The following is a 22,129-nucleotide window of genomic DNA, read 5'->3' as shown; positions in this document are numbered from 1 at the left end:
CCAGTTGCCTTTGATTCAATATGTCTCGGACCCTGTTCAGACCTGTTGCAAACATCCATCCTCAGTGATCTGATCACAAGTAAGGGCACCAAAATGCCCCTGAATCCAACTCTAGATCTGATCACTATGACCAGCATCTTTCCTCCTCCTCAGCTGACGTCCTCTGACCTGTTTCACAATGAGCACTAAGTACAGGTCTGACTGCACCCACATGCATCCTGAATACACTCAATCCACATTCAGAGGGGGTGTGGGGCACGTGAGGACACATTGCAATGCCCGGTGTGAACAGAGGGATTTAGAGCCGACCACTTGTGATCAGATCTCTGACGGTGTGAACAGGGCTTCGGTTTGCCCACGCCCTGGATGAATTAGAATCCTCACAGACAAGTTGGTCGTTTGATTTTTAGCACCACCTGCTGGTTGTAAATGGGACTTTTTTTTCTTCTTTTTTTGCACCTACAATGCACAACGTGACAGCAAATAAATAACATCAGCAATAAGTGAGTCGGTTCATCCAAACGATGCAGAACAATTCAAATACTTCAGAGGTACACACCTAGTAAAAGCTCTCTCAATTTCCATGTATGTGTGAATAGACACGTCTTCCTTTGCCCAAGTAGTATACACCATTTAATGTCAGTTAAATCCAAAGAGAAACCATTAACATACATGCACACACACGCACATATCTAGTACACATACCGTAGACATCAGAAAACACAGTCACTCACCAGGCAAAATGGACTTAGATGGCTTTTTCAGCTTTCTCACAGGCTCAAACTCGCTTGCATCCTTTTGCACTTCAGCATCTATTTAAAGCAAAAACCCCACCCTTAAAAAACAAAAACAAACACACAAACAAACAAACAAAAACACACACACACTGTCCCATGCAGTCTGAATGGAGCAGCAGACTGAGTTGTTGTATGACAGCACAGATTAGTGTCTTGGTTGTCTGGACTTTATCTTTGGAAGAGATTGGGTTCCTACACAGGGATCGTCCATATATTTCTTTGCAATGATTTTAGGAGTTTGCCCTCGTCTTTACATGCTTAAAATGTCATGTATGGAATTAGCGGCTGAGCGCTGTGACATTGATGAGTATGGATTTCTTTTTTACTTCTAATAACCACAGAGATGAGCTGCTCAGTGTTGTAGAAGTCACAGGAAAGACTGGCACTGCTGTGTTGTTTTGGATTTGATAGCAAGTTTTTCTCAAAAAAAGAAAAAAAAGGGCAAATGGTGAAATGTTTGGGTGATAAATGCTTCAGAATAATGTAAAAGATTATTCTTACAGAATGAAGCAACCAGGGTTCAAGGAGCTACTTGTTTAAGGATGAACACCAGTTACAACCGTAACTTCTGAGCCATAAATAAAATACATAGTCGGATATTGGTGGTGACATCCATTAAACTACAAAAATACTTGAAACATGACAGCAGAACATCCAACCTCAACGTTTGACAATGTGCTAATTTATCATCTCATTCTGGACTAGATCACAACTTATTTGAACCTTTGAGACACTGATTAAAGAAAATAAACCCCTGTAAACTTATATTAGACTATTGGACCTGAAGGTGTCAAATTCCAGCGGCAACTCGTCATGTCAGGGTCACCATTGCCATGGCGATCAAGTCAGCATCTAAGTTGTTCTTCCATGAAGTCAGCTACTCGCTCAAGGTGATTAAACCCACATTTTATAGATATACTGGCACATTATCTACCTTCACACAGCCAAATCATCCATTTTTAGTCCAATGATGTGAGAGCTTGTAAGACATGTATATACTGTAAGGAGATGCTTCAAAAGCACATAGATTTATCTAGAGCTTTTTTGTTGTGGTCTTTCTTGAACTCAGGCATTTCCATGCGGCTGGTGTGTGAGGTCATACTCGTTGTCACACCAGCTGCTTAACGTCCCACATTAATCCCCGGGTTTGTGTGTGAAACTTGTGTAAGGCTGTCGTCGAGAGAAGACCGGCAATACTCCCCACACACACACACACACACACTTCTATTAAAAACCACTCGTGTGGTGAGTAAAAGATCACAATTCTCCCACAAAGGCCTCAAAATCAAGTTTTGTACCGTGCGCCAACAACTTCCCCAACATGTTCAGATCTGTGTAGGAACCCTGAAGGGACATGGGGAAACCAGAACTGTACGTAGGTTGTTTAAGGTAGATTTTCCCTTTAATTAGCTGTGTTTTACAGTGTAAATAAAAATAGTTGTGTGTATCTATCTTTAAGGGTTTTTAGAATAAAATGAAGCATTCACACATGCGAATCCAGGTGTTGATGTCGGGTGGGGATGTTTCACTGTCGCAGATGCAATCCATCACCTCACTGTAATTTGTGTTTCTGTGGAAAAGGGCCATGGACAGGGGAGAGGGTTGTCATGAGTCAATATAAAACAACTGTCCACTCCCCCCCCTCCAACTCCTTTAAATTAAGGACTCCCAAGGTGTTCAGCTCATCATCCATCATAGAGGGGGGGTCTTTCTGTTATTCTAGCTCTGTCCAAAGGGAAAGGGTCCGTGAATACCCTGGAAAAAATTAGAAAAACAGGTATTAGCTTATAAATTAAAAAGCTTTTTAATTACAGTACTTATATTTTCAGATGTGAACTCCAGACTCTAGACGTTTTTCCGAATGTGCCGTTCAAATGAAGAACGCGGCAGGAGATTCTCAGGGTCAGACGCGTTCAGAACAACAGGAAAATGTCCGAAACATTCAGGAGAGGGGTTGTTCTAGAGCCATCAACACCTACATCGGCCCTTATCGCCAAAAACTCTCAAATATCAATGTCTTTCCAAGTTAAAATCTTCGTCCATGTCTTCTACGTGTATGACAACTCTTTTGCGTATTTTCCAGACACTTTACTTGGGAGCTGGCGGGTAAAGTTCTAGAAAATGTCCGGAGCAACTGACCGGCAATTGCTTTCTCCCTAATACAATGCCCAGAGTTCAGTGCGTGTCTGAAGGCAGCTCCTCAGTTTCTGGGCAGTGTCAATCCTTTGTTACTTTGAGGCAGCTCTGTCATTGTCCTTTAGAATGAATGATTTATCCAACTGGCTGGACTGGCTGATGGAGGTTAAGTGCTTCTCAACAGACCAGTTTATCCACCATGGAGAGTATAACAATAATGTGGCCACACCTGACTGATTCGGGTGATTTAATCGAGTTGACAAGTTGTTACGCCGACAAGTCGGTGCAGTGGCGGAGGACTTTACCTTAACAGAGGACTGATGCATATCCCAATAAAGAAGCAATGCAGAGAACAGTGGCAAAACGTTTCTGTTGGTCATAGTGCACGATTTTAACAAGAGTTTAAGTCAATAACCACACGAGCAGCATCATTTGACTAAAACGATAATTGCACGTCAGAAAACAAAACTGGTGAAAGCGATAAAGAGATGGTAATGGAAAATATAGGAGGCTAATATGAGGCTTCAGCCCTCTGAGGTAAAATGAGATTGCTGTGTTTTTAGTATATTCCCCTTTTTCGTTCCCCAGGCCATCTTTCCTTCCTTATTTCAATGTGGAGGGACGTTAAAATATGATATTTATACTAAAAACACGCAAACTTTGATTCAAGATTCCAATTTGATTAGTAAACACACTTAAATTGGAACTGACGAGAGAGCAGATTTCATTCAAACCATTGTTAGCATGAGGAGTAAACCCTTCAGTGTTCATATGGGCACCTGACTATTGTTTTAAGACAGACTTGGACAAAGAGAGCCTATATTATACATTAGCAACAATCATAACATGGAGCTGAAGTTAACAGGGATTCTATTTGTTCTAGAGCCATAATTTCTGAAACAGAATAGTTAGAGGAGTAGAAATTGTCCCTGGATGAAGTTAGGTATCACCAAAGTTCGGTAGCTTGTCTGGACCTTACTAATTACATGACATTACTAAACATGTTTGATTTCTAAAATTTCGGACACAGTGTTAAAGTGTGTCGCCTCTTGATGTAAACTTGCTGATCCAGACGACCGCTGGTTCTAACACATCGACGTACACTGGGCATGTGCATGTTTTTAAAAGGCCAAAGTCAATTGTACGGGGTCAGCCCTGAAGGAAGCACACAATGTATCAGAGCAGCCAGGGGAGACACATACTGGGAATGGAAGCTTGTATTTTAGTTTGCAAGCTGCCATAGGAACATGCCATGTCCTACTGTCATAGGACAGGGAAGTGGAGAGTAGTTTTATGGAGTATGAAATCTAAAATGTGTTGAATACATACCTGACCATAAGTCACAACAGAAAGATTGGTTTGGAGTCCATTTGAGGCCCTATTTACAGCATTATGAGACAGTCCGTTTTGATCTTGCTGGATTGGCTCCGGTGTGCGTTCCCACACCCCACCGGGTTCTCTGAAACTGTTGTCGGTGGCGTCGTGCTTGTTCTTCTGCGGCGAGGCGAAGGGGTTGAAGTCTCCCTGCACGTTCCGTTGGGGTTGGGTGTTGAACTCTGTCTCAAAGGAGGACAGCTGCTGGGTGACGCCAAGGAGACCTCCAACTTCTACGCTAAGGATCACCCAGATTACATCTGTGAAGACAAGCAGCACGGGCTTACTACATGATGGACACAAGATGATATATTGTATATTTTGGGTTTAGTTAGTTACACATAAGAATACATTTTGGGACTTCACATTGGACCCAGAGGAATTTTGATGAAATTGTAAATAAAATGTATTCACAGATGAATAGAAGAAGGAAAATAAAAGGGAATCACAGTAGCTGATAAGAAATTAAACAAATCATTACCTCCATAGAATAACCCAGTGGCTGTACACATCCTCCACTGACCCTGGTACATGCCAGGAGTTGTGGGACTTCGCATCTGCACACTAACATCTGATATTTCCTGGGGGTCTAGAGACTTCACCATAACTGTGTTTACGTGCCCAAACTGATCCCCACCAATGTACTTGAGACAAACCCCAGGCGGCCACGCCTCTGCACCTGTCACACACAGAGATAGGTGCAATTAAAACACAGCTCGACAACAACACCCCGTCATGGTTGATACGACACTACAGTGCACAGAGCTAGAGAGTGTGCATGTAATATAATCCATACCTGTGTTCTGTATCCTCCAGGTCTTTGTAAACGGTGTATCTGGAGGAACGGACTCTCCTTCTCCAATTGTCACATCTTCGACAAAGGACATGGATGGTGTGTTCACATTGGGACTTTCAAAGTCATAATATGCACCGATAGCCGCCTGAAGGTTCCTGTGTTAACAGAAAGGGAAAATGTGTTATCAAGAGTTGACATTACCAAAGTAATCCTGGTCACTTTGACCGGATACTTGCTGAGTCAGGGGGATGAACTCTGCTCTATACAGCTGATGTCGTCTTTCTGATTTGTTTCCTCACAAACTACTGAACAGCATAATCAACTATGACAGTCGTCTCGTCTGACACTGACAGTTAAAGAGAAAATACACCCAAGAATATAATTATAATATTAAATAAATGTATTATATGGCCATGTAGTATTTTGAGTCTCTTGAGCACGAAAAGACAAATCAGACAACGGCTCAACAGATACTGAACAATAGAGAAACTCCTCAGACAATATACTGTAAATACTTCTTATCTCTTTCATTGACAAATTTATAGGGGAAAACACTTGTTCCAGCATCTAAAATATCATTATTTATCATTATTTTTTTAAATGATTGTTAACAGAATACTGTTAATTTTGGGTCAGTTTGTTGGATAAAACAACAAATTCAAATTCGTCAACTTGGGCTGTGGGAAACTGTTATGACCATTTTAAAAACATGTTTATGAAATAAAACATTCCCCTCAGGGATCAAGAGCAGCGATACTGTTTCATAAAGCAAATGCCAGATATTTACATGGGAGCTTCACAAAGTTGGTGGACACGCAAGAGCCTTATTAAAAAAAAGAATGGACAAAACAGAGATGTATCTAAAGCCAGAATATCTTGACCTTTCAGCAGAAAAACTAGTTTGAGCTCAGTGTTGTCCAATCACATCTGAAAACCAATGGGTGCATGGTTCTTCTAAAGTCCAAGGACCGCACACTTTAGGTCAGGCTCTCCCCGAAGGCATTTACAGAGCTGCACTCGGTTGTACACACCAAAGTGATGGAAGTGGCTGCGTGAAAAAGGATTCGATAAAAAATTTATTTAGTTTATGAATGACACTCAAGTCAATCATTTTTAGCTCCATTAAAAGATGCATCAAAGGTCAAACTGAAGTCAATTTCAGACATTAACTCCTAGACATTTCCGGAAAATTGGGTCCGGACATTGCTACATATGTAGAAAGCAGTAGGAGAGTGTCTGGGTCAGATGAATTCGCAAAAACAGGAAAATATCCTGTAAATTCAGGTGAGATCTTGGGCAGAGCGTGTAGGAGGCAGGACATGACGAAGAAATTACACTGAAAAACCAAAAGCGCTTTAACGTCATTATCTTCCCAATGTGTACGGCAGCTCTTTTTCATCCTGAGATAATGGTATTCTTGTTTTTATATTGAGTGTCACATCTGACGCATGTTTGAAACACCATCACTTAGTCACTGTGAATACTCCAGACATTTTCCTACTGTATTCTCATGTGGGGCTCAATCTGACGTTTTTCAGACATTTTCCCAGGGAGGAAAAATCATGTCAGGAGGAACTGATTCGTACGTTTGCGTTCTCATATACGGAAAATCGCAGAAAAATGTCCGGACTTCAGATCAGCCAAGGTCAATCGGAAAGCTAGTAGTTGCAGTTAGTTTATATAAACAAACTAAGAATGCTTGACATGATGATGGTGCTAGCTCAAATCTCTGGGTTTTACATTTGCATTCTCACAAACAGCCGTTCAGGAAATTTGGTGTGAGAGCAGCTTTAAACGACCACGAGACAAACTTTTTATTCAGGAAGACCCCAATTCTAAAAAAATAAGACCATACCTTTGCTTAATTTCTTTTTCTGAGACATTAATGACTTCACGCTGTTTGAAGATTTTAGATTGCGATGCTGTTGAACTGTACCGGATTATATAGACAGGTGGTTCTGCTTTAAACCCTCACTGATGTGAACGGAGAGTGTCAGTAAACCGCAAACTACATCTTGTCAAATAACCATAAGGTTGAATGTACACCTCTCTGCAACAGCTCCGACAAAAACTAAACATTTAACCATTAGAAAGGTTGAATTAATTGCAGAGGAGTTGTACTAGACTGTAATACTTGTACCTGTGTACCTACTTAATAACTGTAAACGGACCCTGGATGTTGAGGTAAAGGCTGCGTTGTTTTTTAACTATTATTTCAGATGTAATGTCTGTACACGATTACGGAAATACTCCCAATTCTCCATCATTACTTCAGCAAATACATTGAGTTAATCACAGACGTACATTACAATTACACCTCTCTGCAACAGTTTCATCAAAGGCTAAACATCAAAGCCATTGGTAATGTTGATTAATTGATTGATTGATTTGATTGACTGTGATTTCCCGGAATCAAACCAAAACTGATACCAGGTGATGTCATCTTCACCTCATCGCGCTCCAAACGAAAAAAACACTGAACTATGGTGAAATTGGTGGTTGAGTGGATTTCTCCCTTTGAATCTGGGTATCGATCATCCATCAGCTGGTTGTCGGCTGATCGGGGGACCACAGTGACCACCGTGACCACTTGTTGTCAAGCAGCTGATAGCCGCCGATCACGACTGGTTACGTCAGCGGAGCAGCGTGAAGGGAGTCGAGTCTCCCACCGAGGTTTAAACTGGCTCCGAGCACGATTATGTAACATGGCTGATAATCTACGCGGAGGGTTCCCTGCGCCTGCATTAGCCCGCGCGCTGGTTCGCTAGCTCCCTCTTTTGTGTTTTTGTTAAACATTCAGTCCACCCGAGTACACAAACAAAACTTCCACTTCCGTGTGGCCACGAAGCGACGGGCGAGGAGCTACCTGCCATTCCCCCTCCCTGGCTCCTCAACTCGTGTGTCCGCCTCCATTGTTATTTTTTTTGCCTTTTAGCATTCACACGCATGCTAACAAGCTAATTAAAGCGTCGCGCTGCCGCTGCCGCTGCGGCGGCTTCTGCCCGACAACTCGGGGCCCTCGCATCCCCGCACTCACCAGTTCGTCATGTCCAGGAAGAAGGCGCAGCCGGCGGGGTTGAGCTGGAAGCCCAGCAGCCTCTGGAACTCCGAGATGAGGACGTCCTTGTCCGTGGTGCCCATGCAGCTGAACTTCTGCATGAGCTCCGCGTCCACGTCCATGTCGGTGCCCTCCATGGGCGAGGGGTGTCCCGCGGCGGAGACCCGCGGTGCGTGGGGCCGGGGAGGTAGCGCTGGGACGGGGAGGGAAGATGAGGACGAGAGGCGGGGGATGCCTCTCTCAGTTCGGTCCGAGGCCTCGTCCGGCCATAACAGCCAGCTCCACAACAACAAGCGGCAGTGCGCATGGCACCAGCGGGGGGACGGTGTCTGACGCCGCCGCAGCCCGCGCGTCACCCTTCGCCAATCACACGGTGGGCGTCCACGTCATCTGTTGCTATTTGCAGCCCGCTTCTCATTGGGCCGCCAATTAGAGCCGAGCCGAGCCGAGCTGCTCCGTTCCAGCCCAGCGCCTCAGTCTGTGCAGGTTTCATGTGGGAAGATTGTATTTGTGCATGAAACATAGTAGATGAGGTCACCGACGTGTAGAAAAGACCCGAGTGACGACGAATGACGAGTCTGTGCGCAGTTCTGCCCCAGCTCCGTGGGCTGGGTTTGTCTGCAGCTGGGCTTCAGTCTGCTCAAGACGTTTTTGTGGCCGTGCTGCATCTTTTTCTTACCGTCACCCTTCATGTCTCTAAGGTCATTTTGTCGTCATTTTTCATCTCATTTGGTCATATTGCATCTTTTGTAGCCATGTGGCATCTCTCTGTGGACATTTTGCATCCTTGAATCCTCATTTATTATCTTTTTTTGTAATCATCTGGCATCTGTGTGTGCTCATTTTCTGGGTCCCACAGGTCGTCTTGCCTCTTCCTTGGTTATTTTGCATGTTCAACATCTTTCTATGGTAATTCAGTATGGTTTTGTATTCATTTGTCATGTATTTGTGGTCATCTTGTGTCTTCTTGTAGTTGCTTTGAGTCTTTTGTAGTCATTTGTATCCCCCTGTTGCCATTTTGTATCTTTTTGCATTTATTTGGCATCTCTTGGGTCATTTTGTGGTTATTTTTCATCTCTTTTTGGTCACATTGTATCTTTTTGTAATCCTTTTACATCACTGTTGGTTCTTTTGTGTCTTTGTCTTCATATGGCATGTCTTTAGATAGACTGATAATAAATATTGTAACAATCTTTACTATTATATACTATCTATAGCCTATATTCACATTTGTATACAGTGTTTATAAGATATTGTTTGTAACTAAATTGGTTTTAATTGTACATGAAATAATTGGACTTGTTGAATCCACTTTATATTGGCCCATTTAAAACAAGCTGTATGAATGAGAGAGTACAGAAGGCAAAGAGTGTCAATAGACTTTTTAAAATATATTTCTAATGAATAAAGTTTTGGATATTTTTTATATACATTTGTGTGTGAGAGTATTTGTGCTACTTCACGGGGATGAAAACGACTGGAGAGCAACTTCCGCTGCTCGTGTCCTTCGTGATAAACTTCCAAACACTATCTTTAATTGAACAATTATTGGGCTTTAGTGTTAAAATCTTTAAAAAAAAATCTAAATGTATTTTGGTTTGTCCAAAACAAACATAAACATTTTGGTCACACGCTGTAATCAAGCCTACAAGACCTCCAGGCGGAACGGAGTGTTTGTAGAGCTCATATCCGGCCGGAACTTTTATCCGTAACACACCGGCGCCGCGCTCTCGACGGAGCTTATTCTGAAACATGCCGAAGTAAGTACAGACGTTGTTTTATCTCTGTGTCATCAACCTCTGGTTTACACTCTCTGCTCATTTCAACAAGTGTTAGTACTTGTGTTAAATACAGAATCTGGATGAAAGAGATTTTGATAAACTAACCAAACAGACCCGTTTTGTTTCTTGCTTTGTTCGGGCTGCGGCTATGTGCTGGAGCGAACCTCGATTTACCAGCGAACCAACAAACCACAAGCACCGAGATGTTTACTCTCGTTTTACTCCTCAAACATGAAATTCACGGCGTCTGTTATTCACTAGACTCGCTTATAGATAATCAACACTCGTGCAGATGAGAAAACAACCGACGATTAACGTCGATTTAGTCGCATGTTCCTGGAGTTTACCGAGACCATCACACGGTCTTCATTCGTCTTCCAGCAACTACACCCGGCTCAACTGGTAGTTTTATTAGGGAAACTTGGTTAAAGACATAATACAGCGTAGTACCACAGCTCTGCAGTTAATCTTATATATGCATATGTTAAGTTATACTGTTCACTTCTGGGTTCAAACTGTTTAAGAGGCGTCGATTCAACCATGTGATGCTGTTGAACTGATAAATGAATGGAGAGGACAAAATAGTAGAATCACACGTCAGTAAACTACAAACTACAGCTTCTGAAATGACCATAAAGTTGAATCGACACCTCCACAACGGTGTCAACAAAAAACTATACATTAGAAAGGTCAACATTTTTTGCAGGAATGTTGTACTATAGGCTGCATTAGTTTTCGCTGTGTGTTCTTATTAAACTGCAAACTGACTCTCACGATTATGGAAACACTTCAATTCTCCGTCATTACTTAAGCAAATACATCAGTTTCCATAATCATACTTTAAGCTTCATAATAAACACATTCCTTCTTGTTCTCTGTGTCACAGGGTTGCATGGTTTTCCTCAGCCATCTCGTTATATTCATTCATAAAGGTCAACTTCAAACGACCTCTCTTTGCTATTTACAATTTACATCTTATATCCACAGTACACGAGACACTAACTCCCAAACCTTAGATATCCGACATGCATTAAATGGTACCCTACACTCCCATTAGTCTTGTCAGAACTGGTTTCAGGTACTTTTACATTATTTGGACTAGAGCTGCAACAATTAGTCCATAAACAGAAAATGAATCAACATCTCACATTGGATTTTTATGTCTTTGTTCGTCGTAGATGGCATTTGAAGATATGAGCCTCAGGGAGAAATAAAAACAAATCTCTGTCGTATTATTGATCAATGGAGAAAGTGATATGCAGTTGACTCATTAATGAACTATCGACCATTAAAGATGGAGTAAGTTACAAAACGACATCACCTTTAACTTTGCTCCTAGATGAATGTTGTAGCTGTGGTCGTCACGTTGATCTTCCAAGCAGCTGCAGCATCACAATAAAATAAGTAACTGGGAAAGTAAGAAAGTAGTAGTTAGGATTTTTACACTGAACAAATCAATTATCACGTTTTTTAAACAAATTTTCAGATCAATTTAAAGAAGGGAACATGGAAAGGTTAGAAAATATTATATACATCTAAAATGAAATACAAATTCTTGGAAGATTGTTTTTTTGCTTTTCTCTAAACCAGCCCATGAATTGTCTTGTTGAACATATTGTGCAATACATGCATCTTATTTTTAAGGGAGTGTTTTAATCATTTCACCCAGCCAGGCCTATTCAATGGGTTTAAAATGTGTATGTATTTAAAGCATATTTAATCTGAATATGAATAAAATCAGAATCTCATTTTAATTTCTTATTTTTAAACTTTCCACAGGTTTTATTGTGATTACTGTGACACCTACCTCACACACGATTCGGTAAGTTGGGTTTGCGTGTTCCAAATGAAATTGTCGAAAAAGCATAAATCACTTCATCCACTGTTCTCCTGCGGTTAAAAAGCCATTAATCTGTTTTCCGTTTCCCCTCCAGCCATCGGTGAGGAAAACCCACTGCAGCGGGCGAAAACACAAAGAAAATGTCAAAGATTATTACCAGAAGTGGATGGAGGAGCAGGCTCAGAGTCTGATCGATAAAACAAGTAAGCAAACTATTGTCTCCGTTATCCGAGTGAATCTAAGGTGTTTGCTCATCCAGAAGATGCATCTGTTCTCCAGGACATCTGAAAGGGAAAATATTCTAAATAATCCGGATGCCTAAAATGTTTTGAGGTTAAAACACAAAACATGGAGGGAATCTTTAGGTCCTTTACACACGTTTTCAAGCAGTCGATCATTTGGGATACTGAGCTCATGGGTGCTGCGAGACAATCTTAATATGAAAGTGACCTCTAGTGGCAGTCACACATATTACTGCTGATTCCTGTAGTCCTGTTCGCACGCCTCCTCTAAGCACGGCTCATCATGCTGCCCTTTTCCATATTTAGTGCTATGTTTAGATGTAGGCAATAAATTTCATGTTGGAGTAAATCCTGTTTCACGGCCCACTCAAACCATACTTATGCATGTGTGTGGGGTATCCAAGCTCCATGCTTTAACTGTGTATACTGTCTTACTTGGGGGGGGGGCCTCTGAGATTAGAAACCACTAATCCACGTAAGAGCTGCAAAGCCAGTTTGATGCTGGAGAGTAGTGTTGTCCAGTGTGGTGTGATGTGTTGTTTTACAGACTTAAATCTTCATAAATAAGGACTTAAAGTCACATATTCTACCATTACTGGCAATAACTCCTCCATTTCAAGTGTCATTGCTGCTCCCTTCATCTCTATCAGACAGTTTCTTATGTCTAAATACTTCAAACACACTTTTCCATCATGCTAAAAACAGTTTCTTCTCATCAGTGTTGTATAATATAGCAAACTCAATATTGTAGTGGACAGTCACCATAACAGATTCTGGACCACACACTTTATTTTTGACCTCATTAAAGACCACATCTTCACATTGTGTTGTTTGAGCACCAAACAGGGATAATTTAATTCCTAAAGACCAAAAGAGCAATATGAAAATTGTGTGTTGTACATGAAATATGTTTGTTTAATGTTTTTTTATTTTCTTCCTTCAGCGGCTGCGTTTCAACAAGGAAAGATTCCTCCCACGCCGTTTCCTGGTGGTCCTCCTCCTCCAGGTGAGTCAGCCTATGGTCTTATTTTATTTACTGTAACACAGAACCTATTATTGTTTAATTCATACTCATAAATTCAAATTGAATTAAGCTTTCAAACCACTGGATATAATGGAACATATTTTCATTCTACAGCCTGGTTGTAAAATGAAACCTGACGAGTCTGGGTTGTGGAACATAAATTGTAGTAACACTGTATTTGGTGATTACACTCCATTAAAATTAAGTTTACACTTTACACAAATAAAAACCACACAGTAATGTTAGCGTCTCACTAATCAATCTGGGCAGTGTCTCTCCTGGGCCGGTCTTTGCTTTGCTTGCCAACCACTTGCAGGGCTGCTCTGTAACTTTGAGCCTGACTGTGATGGTGCAACACAAAGGTTTATTGTGTTTGATTTGTTGGAGCAGCTGAAAACGCCTCAGCACAGAAAAGATCTGTTGCAACAGGACTTAAATTATTTGCTGACATCAAACACAGAGAGGAGCGAACACGCGTTTACCTGATCGCTGTTTCTGTGATTCTCTTTCATTGTGTTTTCTTTTCCTTTTTATGACCAGAAGGAGGGTTCTGCTTCATCCTCTCATCCAAGTTGTAAACATTGACACCTGCTTTGTCACGAGGGGGAAGCAGGGCCCTGGTTTAAATCCCGGAGCCGTACACAACATGTTTATCGAGCCTGAGTCACAGCCAATATCCCAACTGCTCCATTCACATAGTCTGAGAGGCCAATTCAAAATCACTGTGATCACAATTAGATCACATGTGAATCTGATCTAATTCAGGTACTTACTACATTGTCTGAGCATCGACTGAGCACTAACATTTGTTGTCTTGTAAAACAGGTGGTCCTCCACGCCCAGGCATGCTGCCCACACCCCCTATGGGAGGTCCTCCTATGATGCCCATGATGGGGCCTCCACCACACGGGATGATGCCTGGTGGACCAGGTAAGACGAGCTTCTTCTTCTTCCTCTGAGGAACATTCAGAATCTTTTCATGCAAATTAATAATCAGGTGGTGACTTCTGACTAATGATATGAAATAATTGCAGAAACAATTTGATACGGGATAACGTGCCTTTTTAAAGGAAAAAACTAACTTCTAGTTCCTGATGCTCAAAATCTGAAGGTTTTCAGTTTTTATTTCTTAGTTAAAAAAATAAAACAAATACTAAAGAGGTAAATTAAATGTTGTGCTGTTGTTGGCTCTTTTGACCTTTCCCTAAGATTTTATTTTATAAGCAATATAATAAACTATTACTAAACAATTGACAGATTAATCCGTAATCAAAGTAAGTCACTGGAAACCTTGGCTAATCAAATGTGAGTTTTCACAGTTTTTAGAAAGCCAAAAGAGGAAGATATTTCCCTGTGCTTCATTTACTGTCACACTAAATAAAATTGTAATGAATTTCACACTTCAGATCTAATTAAGAAATGCGGTTGCTCCTTGTCACTTTCAGGAGGCATGAGGCCGCCGATGGGAGGACCCATGCAGATGATGCCAGGACCACCTCACATGATGCGTCACCCTCGACCGATGATGATGCCAGTCAGGCCGGGCATGATGCGCCCAGACAGATAAGAGCGAGTGGATCTCCTCCGTTCTTTGTTGCCACGAACAGACGCGCGGCCTAGCGAGGACACTTGGTTTAACATCTGGGTTTTTTGTCGATACGACTTTTTAATTTTCAAATGTCCATTTTCTCCATCCTTCGAAGCTGAAGTCCCTGAAGTAATTATTCGTTTTTTGTATAATTACTTTATTTTTCTGCTTGAATCTTGGTATTTATTGATATCCACCTCATCAGAAATAATTCCAGATCCCCTTTTTAAAAATGTACTTTAATAAAACATCGTCCCCCGTGTTAGTATCAAGACCAAATGACCTCCTGTCACTCTGCTACGCTGCGTTTTTGATACAATTTTTTTATTTGTCTTTTTGCTTTGTTTTAGGTTTTACATGTTTTTGTTGTATTTCATTGCATCGAGAAATAAAACAGTGATTTCAAACCTGCGTATTTTACTTTGCATATAATGTTTGTTTATCAGTGAAGCTCATACGTCTGCATTCCCCCCTGTACGTTTGTTTTTCAGCAGAATTACGCAAAAACTACCAAACGTATTTACGCAAAACTTGGTTGACAAGAAAGAACCAAAAACTTTTGGCAGGGATCCAGGAATTTTTTAAATCTTTCCTGGAAAAAGCATTCTTCACAGTTTTCCCTGGGAATCATTTATGGATCTTGATTGGACCTATTTAACAGGACTGATATTTAAATGTGTGCGTGTGTGTGCGCAATTTGGTGCGGATCCGTCAAAAGATCTGGTGAATTTTTTTTTTTATCTTTAAGAGCTGCTCATTGACACTGTTTGGGCTCATTTCAAGCCGTCGTATTAAAAATTATGTGACACCACAAAACTTACTCTTACGTTAATCGAATAGAATGTCCTCAAGTGTAGCAAAACTAAGAGGAGAGTGCAGAGGATTTAATTTCTTGATTTCTGGAAATATTTGGCTGATTATTCATCAAATTAAATTTTTACTTGTATAGCCAACATTCATAAATTGAGGTGTATCAATATTTAAAGTATTTATTCAAAAGAAAATGTCTATTCCTGCCTTGTAATCAGAGTTGGTGAATTCAAGCTTCCTAAATTTAGTAATTTGAGGTCATCACTGACTGTGGACAGTAAAAATGCCTCTGTATGAACCCCCACGCTGCCACTTGGCGTCTTCCTAAGTGAATCTGACATGTTCTGGCTGCTTAAAGGTGTGAATGTGTTTGTCGAGCACGTTCGCCCGGTGACAGCCTGGCGATCTGGACAGGCTGTAGCCTTTCAGCATCACCCCCCTCACCGCAGCCGGCACGTTACAGGCGGATAAAACAGATGGATGTTGGAAAAATATTGTTTCACTCTGCAAATGAGAGGGTTGACCGGACCCTCATTAGCTCATTCGGTCAGGCGTGATGTGAGGAATTACAGCTGTTACATAAGAATCTGTGGCTGACGGTGAATCGTTATCTCAGCTGACATTTGTGTTGACGGTGCCTTGAAATAATTCACTGTTTCTCTCCCGGAGCTGGATTATAAACTTCTGCATCCATCACAAACATCTGCCTGTATAATTAGGAAAACCTCTCAACAGATGGCGCTAGAGAGTCACGGTGCTCTGCAAATTGCAACCCAGGACAGTGGAATGATGTGTGATTATGTGCTTCCATGCACTGTCAAATTTCTTTGTATCTCACACCCCCAGAGGACATTTTTGTGGCTTTATGGTTTAAGAAATTTCTAGGCCACGTATAAGAGATAAAACAAACTTGTTGGGTGCAGCAGCCATATGCTTCACGCCGTGTTTGCCAATTTATATAGTTGCAGACCGGAGGGAAAGAGCTGCAGAGACGACCCGAGCTGATGCAGCACATCAGATAAACTTTAGGTATCTGTCAGTCATGCATGTTGTAAATTGTAATCTTCAGAGAGACTTTGGTGGATTACAGGGAATCTGATGGCCGCTCTCCATTAACTGTCCCATAAACCTCCACTCTGCACATCACCGGGACCAGAATAACAGCAATTTAATGCACATTTTATGAACATGTTGGGCAGATACCAGTGTGTAGTATGAATTCAGGAGTCTTTATGAATATTCAATCTCCCTGTGACGTGGAGCGCTGCCCCGAGGGGAATGAAGTGGAGTGTGTGTGGGGTGGGGGGGTGGGGTTATGATTAGAGGTGCAGGAGTTGAGGAAATAAGCCCTGATCCTGACGAATATGTTATAATTAAGGTCATAGGAGGGAAAAGCTATTGTTCACTTCAATTGTTTTTTTCCAACTGTATCAAGAGAAGTGACCTTTTGGAGAAAACCACATTCTCCCAATGGTGTTATTACTATGAGCTGCACTTTAAAAAGACAAAAGTTATATTTTTTGGGTATAAAACATCAATTTGAAGAAAAAGGAACAGCCCACAAACCAAGTAATAAGGTTCTTTCAATATAAGTAGATGAGACCTGATGAGTTAGACTATTTATCTGGGATTTCAGTGTCAGACTGTTTGTAAACTTGTGTTTTTCACTTGTAAAATGAGAAAATCATTTTTTCATGTTCACTCAATGTCACTCAACACTCTTACTCACTATAAAATTTCACAACCTATTATATAAAAATCTATTAATGTCTTTAGTCTTTAATGTTTTTTCATAGTTTTTCCAACTGTTATTTAACCAGGTTGGTCCCATTGAGATACAGTAGTAGTTTCATATATAAATACAAGCAGACGCACATAACCGTCTATACACTAAAGACATAGACTACACAGACTGTATTTAAAGATGGCCGACACAATAAAAGTGAAGCCAAAGTGTTTTACGATTGTCACCTGCTGGCTTCATAGAGGTCATGAATCCTGCTCCTCTCCTCCAGGTTAGTGGACGGGACAAGGGTCCAACTAAACAGTCAAAGTACACATCAAATACATTTTTCTCAAACATGGCATCTGTTATTTTAAGGCATCTGGTAAGTTTGGTTTTAATTGGTTATTTGATGCTGAAAAACATAGTAAAAACCTCATGATTGACAGCTGAGACTGACTCCTGATTGGTTGAACTGCGCAGACTCTGACTCCAAAGGACGTCATTGGCGCAAGACGGTGGGGTTTTGTATCTGGGATATTTTAGCTTCATTTCTGGATAGTGGGAGGAAGTGGAGACGAATCATCCATCTTTAGTTACTGTCTATTTATATCTTATCAGCAAATACCTACCAACATGTATGGGTGTGAGATTCTCAGTGTTTCTTAATTATTTGTTCTCATGTGAGTAGAGTTAAATGAGGGAGAGCACTCAAAAGAAAGTATTAAAATCCGATCAATAGACTGTGTGACCTCCCTTTACCTTCGAAACGCCAATTATCCTCCGTTCACTTGTGCACAGTTTTTCATGTTGTTCCAAGTTTCTCGGAGAACTCTGTGGATTTCGTCTGTCTCAGTGTCTTCTGTCTCTTCATGTAATCCCAGACTGACACCACGATGTTGAGTACAGGGCTCTGTGGGGGCCGTGCAACCATCTGTTTTCAGCACTGAAGACAGTTCTTTAAGACTCGGGGCTGCATGTTTGGGGTCGTTGTTTCATGCTGCAGAATAAGTTGGGGACATGATCAGACGCGTCCCTGACGGATCCGCATGCAGGATGAGAATCTAAACATCTGAAGGCCTTAAAGTTATTTTTCTTGCACAGAATCGTACACGTGTCTCAGGTGAATCCCATGGTTTTCCTCTCTGATCAAAAATAAAATAAGCCAAACCAAGTTAAAGTAGGAAAACTGAGTTGCTGTAGAGCTGAAGTGAGCTGTTTATAATTCTGTGTCTATAATATGATGGTGGTATCTGGATAGGCAGATCTATGCAGGTGTTGAAGTGGAAATCACCAGTTTATCAACATCAGCTTCTGCCCTTATCCCCAAAAAGCTCTTGAATCTCGTTGTCTTTCCAAGTTGACATCTTCTTCAGCGTCTTCAACGTGTATGATGCCTTTTGAATCCTGAGATATTGCTTTTATTTTTTTCCGTGTTTAGTCCGTCGCGTGTCAGAAACGTCATCAATGACCCACTTGCTCGCAACGACTGATCTGGAGATTACGGTTACGCACGGGTTTCCACGAGACTTGGTGGAAGGATGGGACACGGGTCAAGACAAAAAAATTGCGGTTTGATCTCGAAAAAGGACATTTCTTATAGCTTTTATTAATATTGCAAGAAAGGGCATTTTTGGTACTATTTCACCAATGTCCCTGGGAATAACTCTGATGAAAAATGTCATATTTTCGTGACTGATTTCTATGAGGGTAGAGTTTGGTGCGGTCTGAATGAATTGAAGTCGACTGTTGGGTCTCGGCGGAGGGACGTGCTCTACCGAGTCCCATTCTAGTTGAAGATTTGTTCCCTTGAAATTGACTTGACTATTTCTCTTTTAACAGTGCACTTCATGCTCACCTCCTTGATATTCCTGTCAGACAAGTGAACGCATTAATGTCCCGAATATCAACACTCAGAGGCTTTTCTCTGCACTGCTGCCCACAGACCCGTCGACAAGGCCGAGGAGGAGCGAGGCTTAAGGCCGACTGCTGATTCATTATCTGCTGAGACCGAACAGGTTTGACCGCGATTGACAACCGGCTAGATCCGCCCCGATTTGTGCTTCTCTGATGGATCGTTTTGGGTGGTGTATTCCTGATGATGCATCGTCCACTGCTCCCAGTATGCATTTGGCATTCTTAACACTCAACAGCCTTGGTTGAATGAAAAATGATAATCCCCTGACTGGCGATTCCTCTGAAGCCAATTGGCCCATGACTGCGTGAAGACCAGGAGGATGCTCGGGAGCAGGGCATGCTGGGGGATGGACTATTGATCCAAAGAATGAGAGCGAGCCGTTTGCAAGGCAAAGATTTTAGTTGGACTTTTTCAATACCTCCTATCTCTCCCTTTCCTGCTCCCTTTTGTCTCTCCCCCTCCATCTATGTTCTACCTCCGCTCCTCCTCCCTCCAAGATGTGCCCCTGCTACACTGCTCTGTAATTTAATCCATTTAGTCATGGCTCCAGATCAATATCCATTTCCCTTGGCCTCGGGGAGACAGTCTTGAATGTGCTTGTTTCAAACGGTGGTGTTGGCCAGCAGGGGCTCCCATGGGCCTGCAGGCTGATACAGATGTCGCACACCACCGTATCCAAGGAAACGGAGCAGAGCTTACAGTGAATCTCGCACTAAACACATCTGGAGACGTGGAAAGACTTATCTTCACATTTATAAAAGTATTTAGTTTGACTTAAAGTCTATGACTGTCTCACCTCGAGGTCTTTACTCTACAGCACAAATGAATTATTCTGTTCCACTGAGATGCAGGACTCTTGCCCAGTTAGCAAACAAATGGCATCTAATCTGGTTTAATCAAGGCTAATTTGATTAGTTGGGCCTTTTATGCAGCCAGGAAGAGAGATGGGAGTTATTATTCCTACTCCCCCCAGGATTGATTTACTGCCGGCACAATGCTGAGATGATGAGTAGTTAGCTTTACTACGCTGCGGTGCAAAGGTTCAATCACGACAAACGGCCTGTGCGTCACGCCGTCAGCTGAAGGTCTAAATGTGACTGTAAAGGGTTCGTCACTCGCTGCCACTGGGTGAACGTTTCGAGCGCGCATAACATTGTTAGCCGTCCTACTTAAGTACAAATCGTCTTTAGCCGGCCCCGTGGCGGCCTGCCACCGGCCAGCTGTACGCTCTGCGGACACTGACAGTGATTCTCCTTCACCTGCTCCTCTGCCGCGTTGTGCAGTGCCATGTTTTATAAATAACCGTGTTAAATATTCATCTGTCAGCATTTGCATCCAAAGTGTTTTGCATTTCACAGCCGAGTTTCATAAAGTCAAAAGGACGGGCAAAGAATTTACACAACTATTTACTGGCACGGTCGGTTATAACTGTTGGTGTGAAATAAGATTTAAGGCTTGTTGTGTTACATTAAACTTTCATGGATTTTAAAACTACTTTTATACTGTATTTTTACTAATATTCAGTTTGTGGCAGTATTGTAGGAAGGTCTTACATTTACTAAAGGACAGAATAAAGAGAAATTCTACCTGCAACTGGTCAATATTCAAAAAAGTAATTTAACTAAAAGTGAGAAATTGAATTCTGTCATGTTTTAAAACAAGTGTTGAGGATTTACACCAAAATAATATTTGAGTTTAAGTTCCTTAAAACACCTGTAGGTTTCCAGGACATTCTTGACTTCAGAGGCAGCAGCCGTCGTCCTGGTTCTTCTTCCACATCCCAGCGTCCTCCTCTGCAGGTTTCTGTGGCTCAACTGTGAAGATAAGGGAATGAATGAAAATGCAAATTCGAGCTTCTGCAATTCCAGCACAACTGGACAAAATCCATCCGCAGGTGAAGATCGTTAATCCAGAGCTCAAGACCAGCGAGGGGCGATTGTTTCAAATTGTTTTGTCCAGTCGATATTGTTTATTGTTTTTTAATGAATCATTCAAATATGAACAAGAAAATCGGTGACAATCTGTTTAATAATAATAATCATAATTCAGAAATACTTTCATACAAGAAATGAAGCTTAAAGTGTTTTAATCAAACACCATCATGAAAGAACGAGGGAAATAAAATCAATAACGGCCTCATTACCCTAACATCATCCATTATCCTTATTATTGTAATAGTCGTAAATAGAAGTGTCGTCATACGTGGCCACAAATAACCAATGATTTCATGTGACATTGAGCATGAATATCGCTGAAATAAAATAAATTAAAATCCATCTAAAAATATTTTACTTTGAAGAATGATCTGAATGTTATGCAATCTAAGTGGGAACAGAAAGTGATGTTCTCCTCTCGTGTTCTCTGTATATCCTCTCTTTTTCTTTTTTCCCCCCCAATTCTCTCCAAGTCTAAATTTGGAATAACTTGACTCCATAAATGTTTCATGTAACCTCACCTCAAAGTAAAGGACTCAGACTTGAATTTTTTATCAGGGTCCTCACCACCTCAAACATATGGTTCTTATCCACACATGCATATCATAGTGGTTGCAGATTCCTGCCTGTCCTGTAACTGATGCACTGTCTTTCCTGTTTTACCTGAACCTTCCTAGTTTGTCTTTACTAATCTGCACTGGATTATTATGCCCTGACCCAGTTTTGTCTTCTGCTACACACAGTTCCTCCTTTCTCCTTGAAGGTTAACGCGTTGTTTCAGTAAATTAAAGACGACTCTTTCACAACTGCCGAGCCACTAAAGCTAGAAACACTCTTTTAAATCTAGCATGAGTCATTATGAGGCCTATGAAACCCTATAAATTCCTGCTTCAGCTAACAAAATTAGCCGAGCAGCACAGTAAAGGAAACTGCTCCACATGGACTGAACTTTCTGTGTCCTGCAGCAGAGCTTCTGCATCACTGACTCCCACCACGCACTAAACACTCACCACTGCTACACGACCGCACATGCACCAGAGGCGTGCGGTGACTTTTTACACACACACACACACCCCCGTGTCTGTTACTTTACTCGTATTCGTCATTC

The 22,129-nt window shown here is 41.5% G+C and overlaps 2 protein-coding genes and 1 long non-coding RNA gene across 3 annotated transcripts; 2 read left to right on the top strand and 1 right to left on the bottom strand.

The window, feature by feature from the left end:
• Positions 1-155: 155 nt before the first annotated feature.
• Positions 156-3,345, top strand: LOC117761731. The gene is made up of 3 exons (XR_004613875.1): positions 156-284; positions 323-3,175; positions 3,214-3,345. It is a non-coding gene; the product is annotated as an uncharacterized LOC117761731 (long non-coding RNA).
• Positions 449-8,726, bottom strand: ilrun (inflammation and lipid regulator with UBA-like and NBR1-like domains). Its single transcript, XM_034585906.1, has 5 exons — positions 8,141-8,726; positions 5,104-5,258; positions 4,789-4,986; positions 4,263-4,567; positions 449-2,552 (listed from the first exon to the last, which is right to left on the bottom strand). The coding sequence occupies exons 1-5, from the start codon at positions 8,296-8,298 to the stop codon at positions 2,517-2,519; spliced, it is 852 nt and encodes a 283-aa protein (XP_034441797.1). The 5' UTR covers positions 8,299-8,726; the 3' UTR covers positions 449-2,516.
• Positions 8,727-9,803: 1,077 nt separating this feature from the next.
• Positions 9,804-15,043, top strand: snrpc (small nuclear ribonucleoprotein polypeptide C). Its single transcript, XM_034585907.1, has 6 exons — positions 9,804-9,921; positions 11,722-11,764; positions 11,877-11,985; positions 12,968-13,030; positions 13,874-13,978; positions 14,494-15,043. The coding sequence occupies exons 1-6, from the start codon at positions 9,914-9,916 to the stop codon at positions 14,613-14,615; spliced, it is 450 nt and encodes a 149-aa protein (XP_034441798.1). The 5' UTR covers positions 9,804-9,913; the 3' UTR covers positions 14,616-15,043.
• Positions 15,044-22,129: the final 7,086 nt, after the last annotated feature.

This window comes from Hippoglossus hippoglossus, chromosome 5 (assembly GCF_009819705.1).
Source record: "Hippoglossus hippoglossus isolate fHipHip1 chromosome 5, fHipHip1.pri, whole genome shotgun sequence".
NCBI classification, from domain to species: domain Eukaryota; kingdom Metazoa; phylum Chordata; class Actinopteri; order Pleuronectiformes; family Pleuronectidae; genus Hippoglossus; species Hippoglossus hippoglossus.
This window is presented reverse-complemented; position numbering and strand designations above follow the sequence as displayed.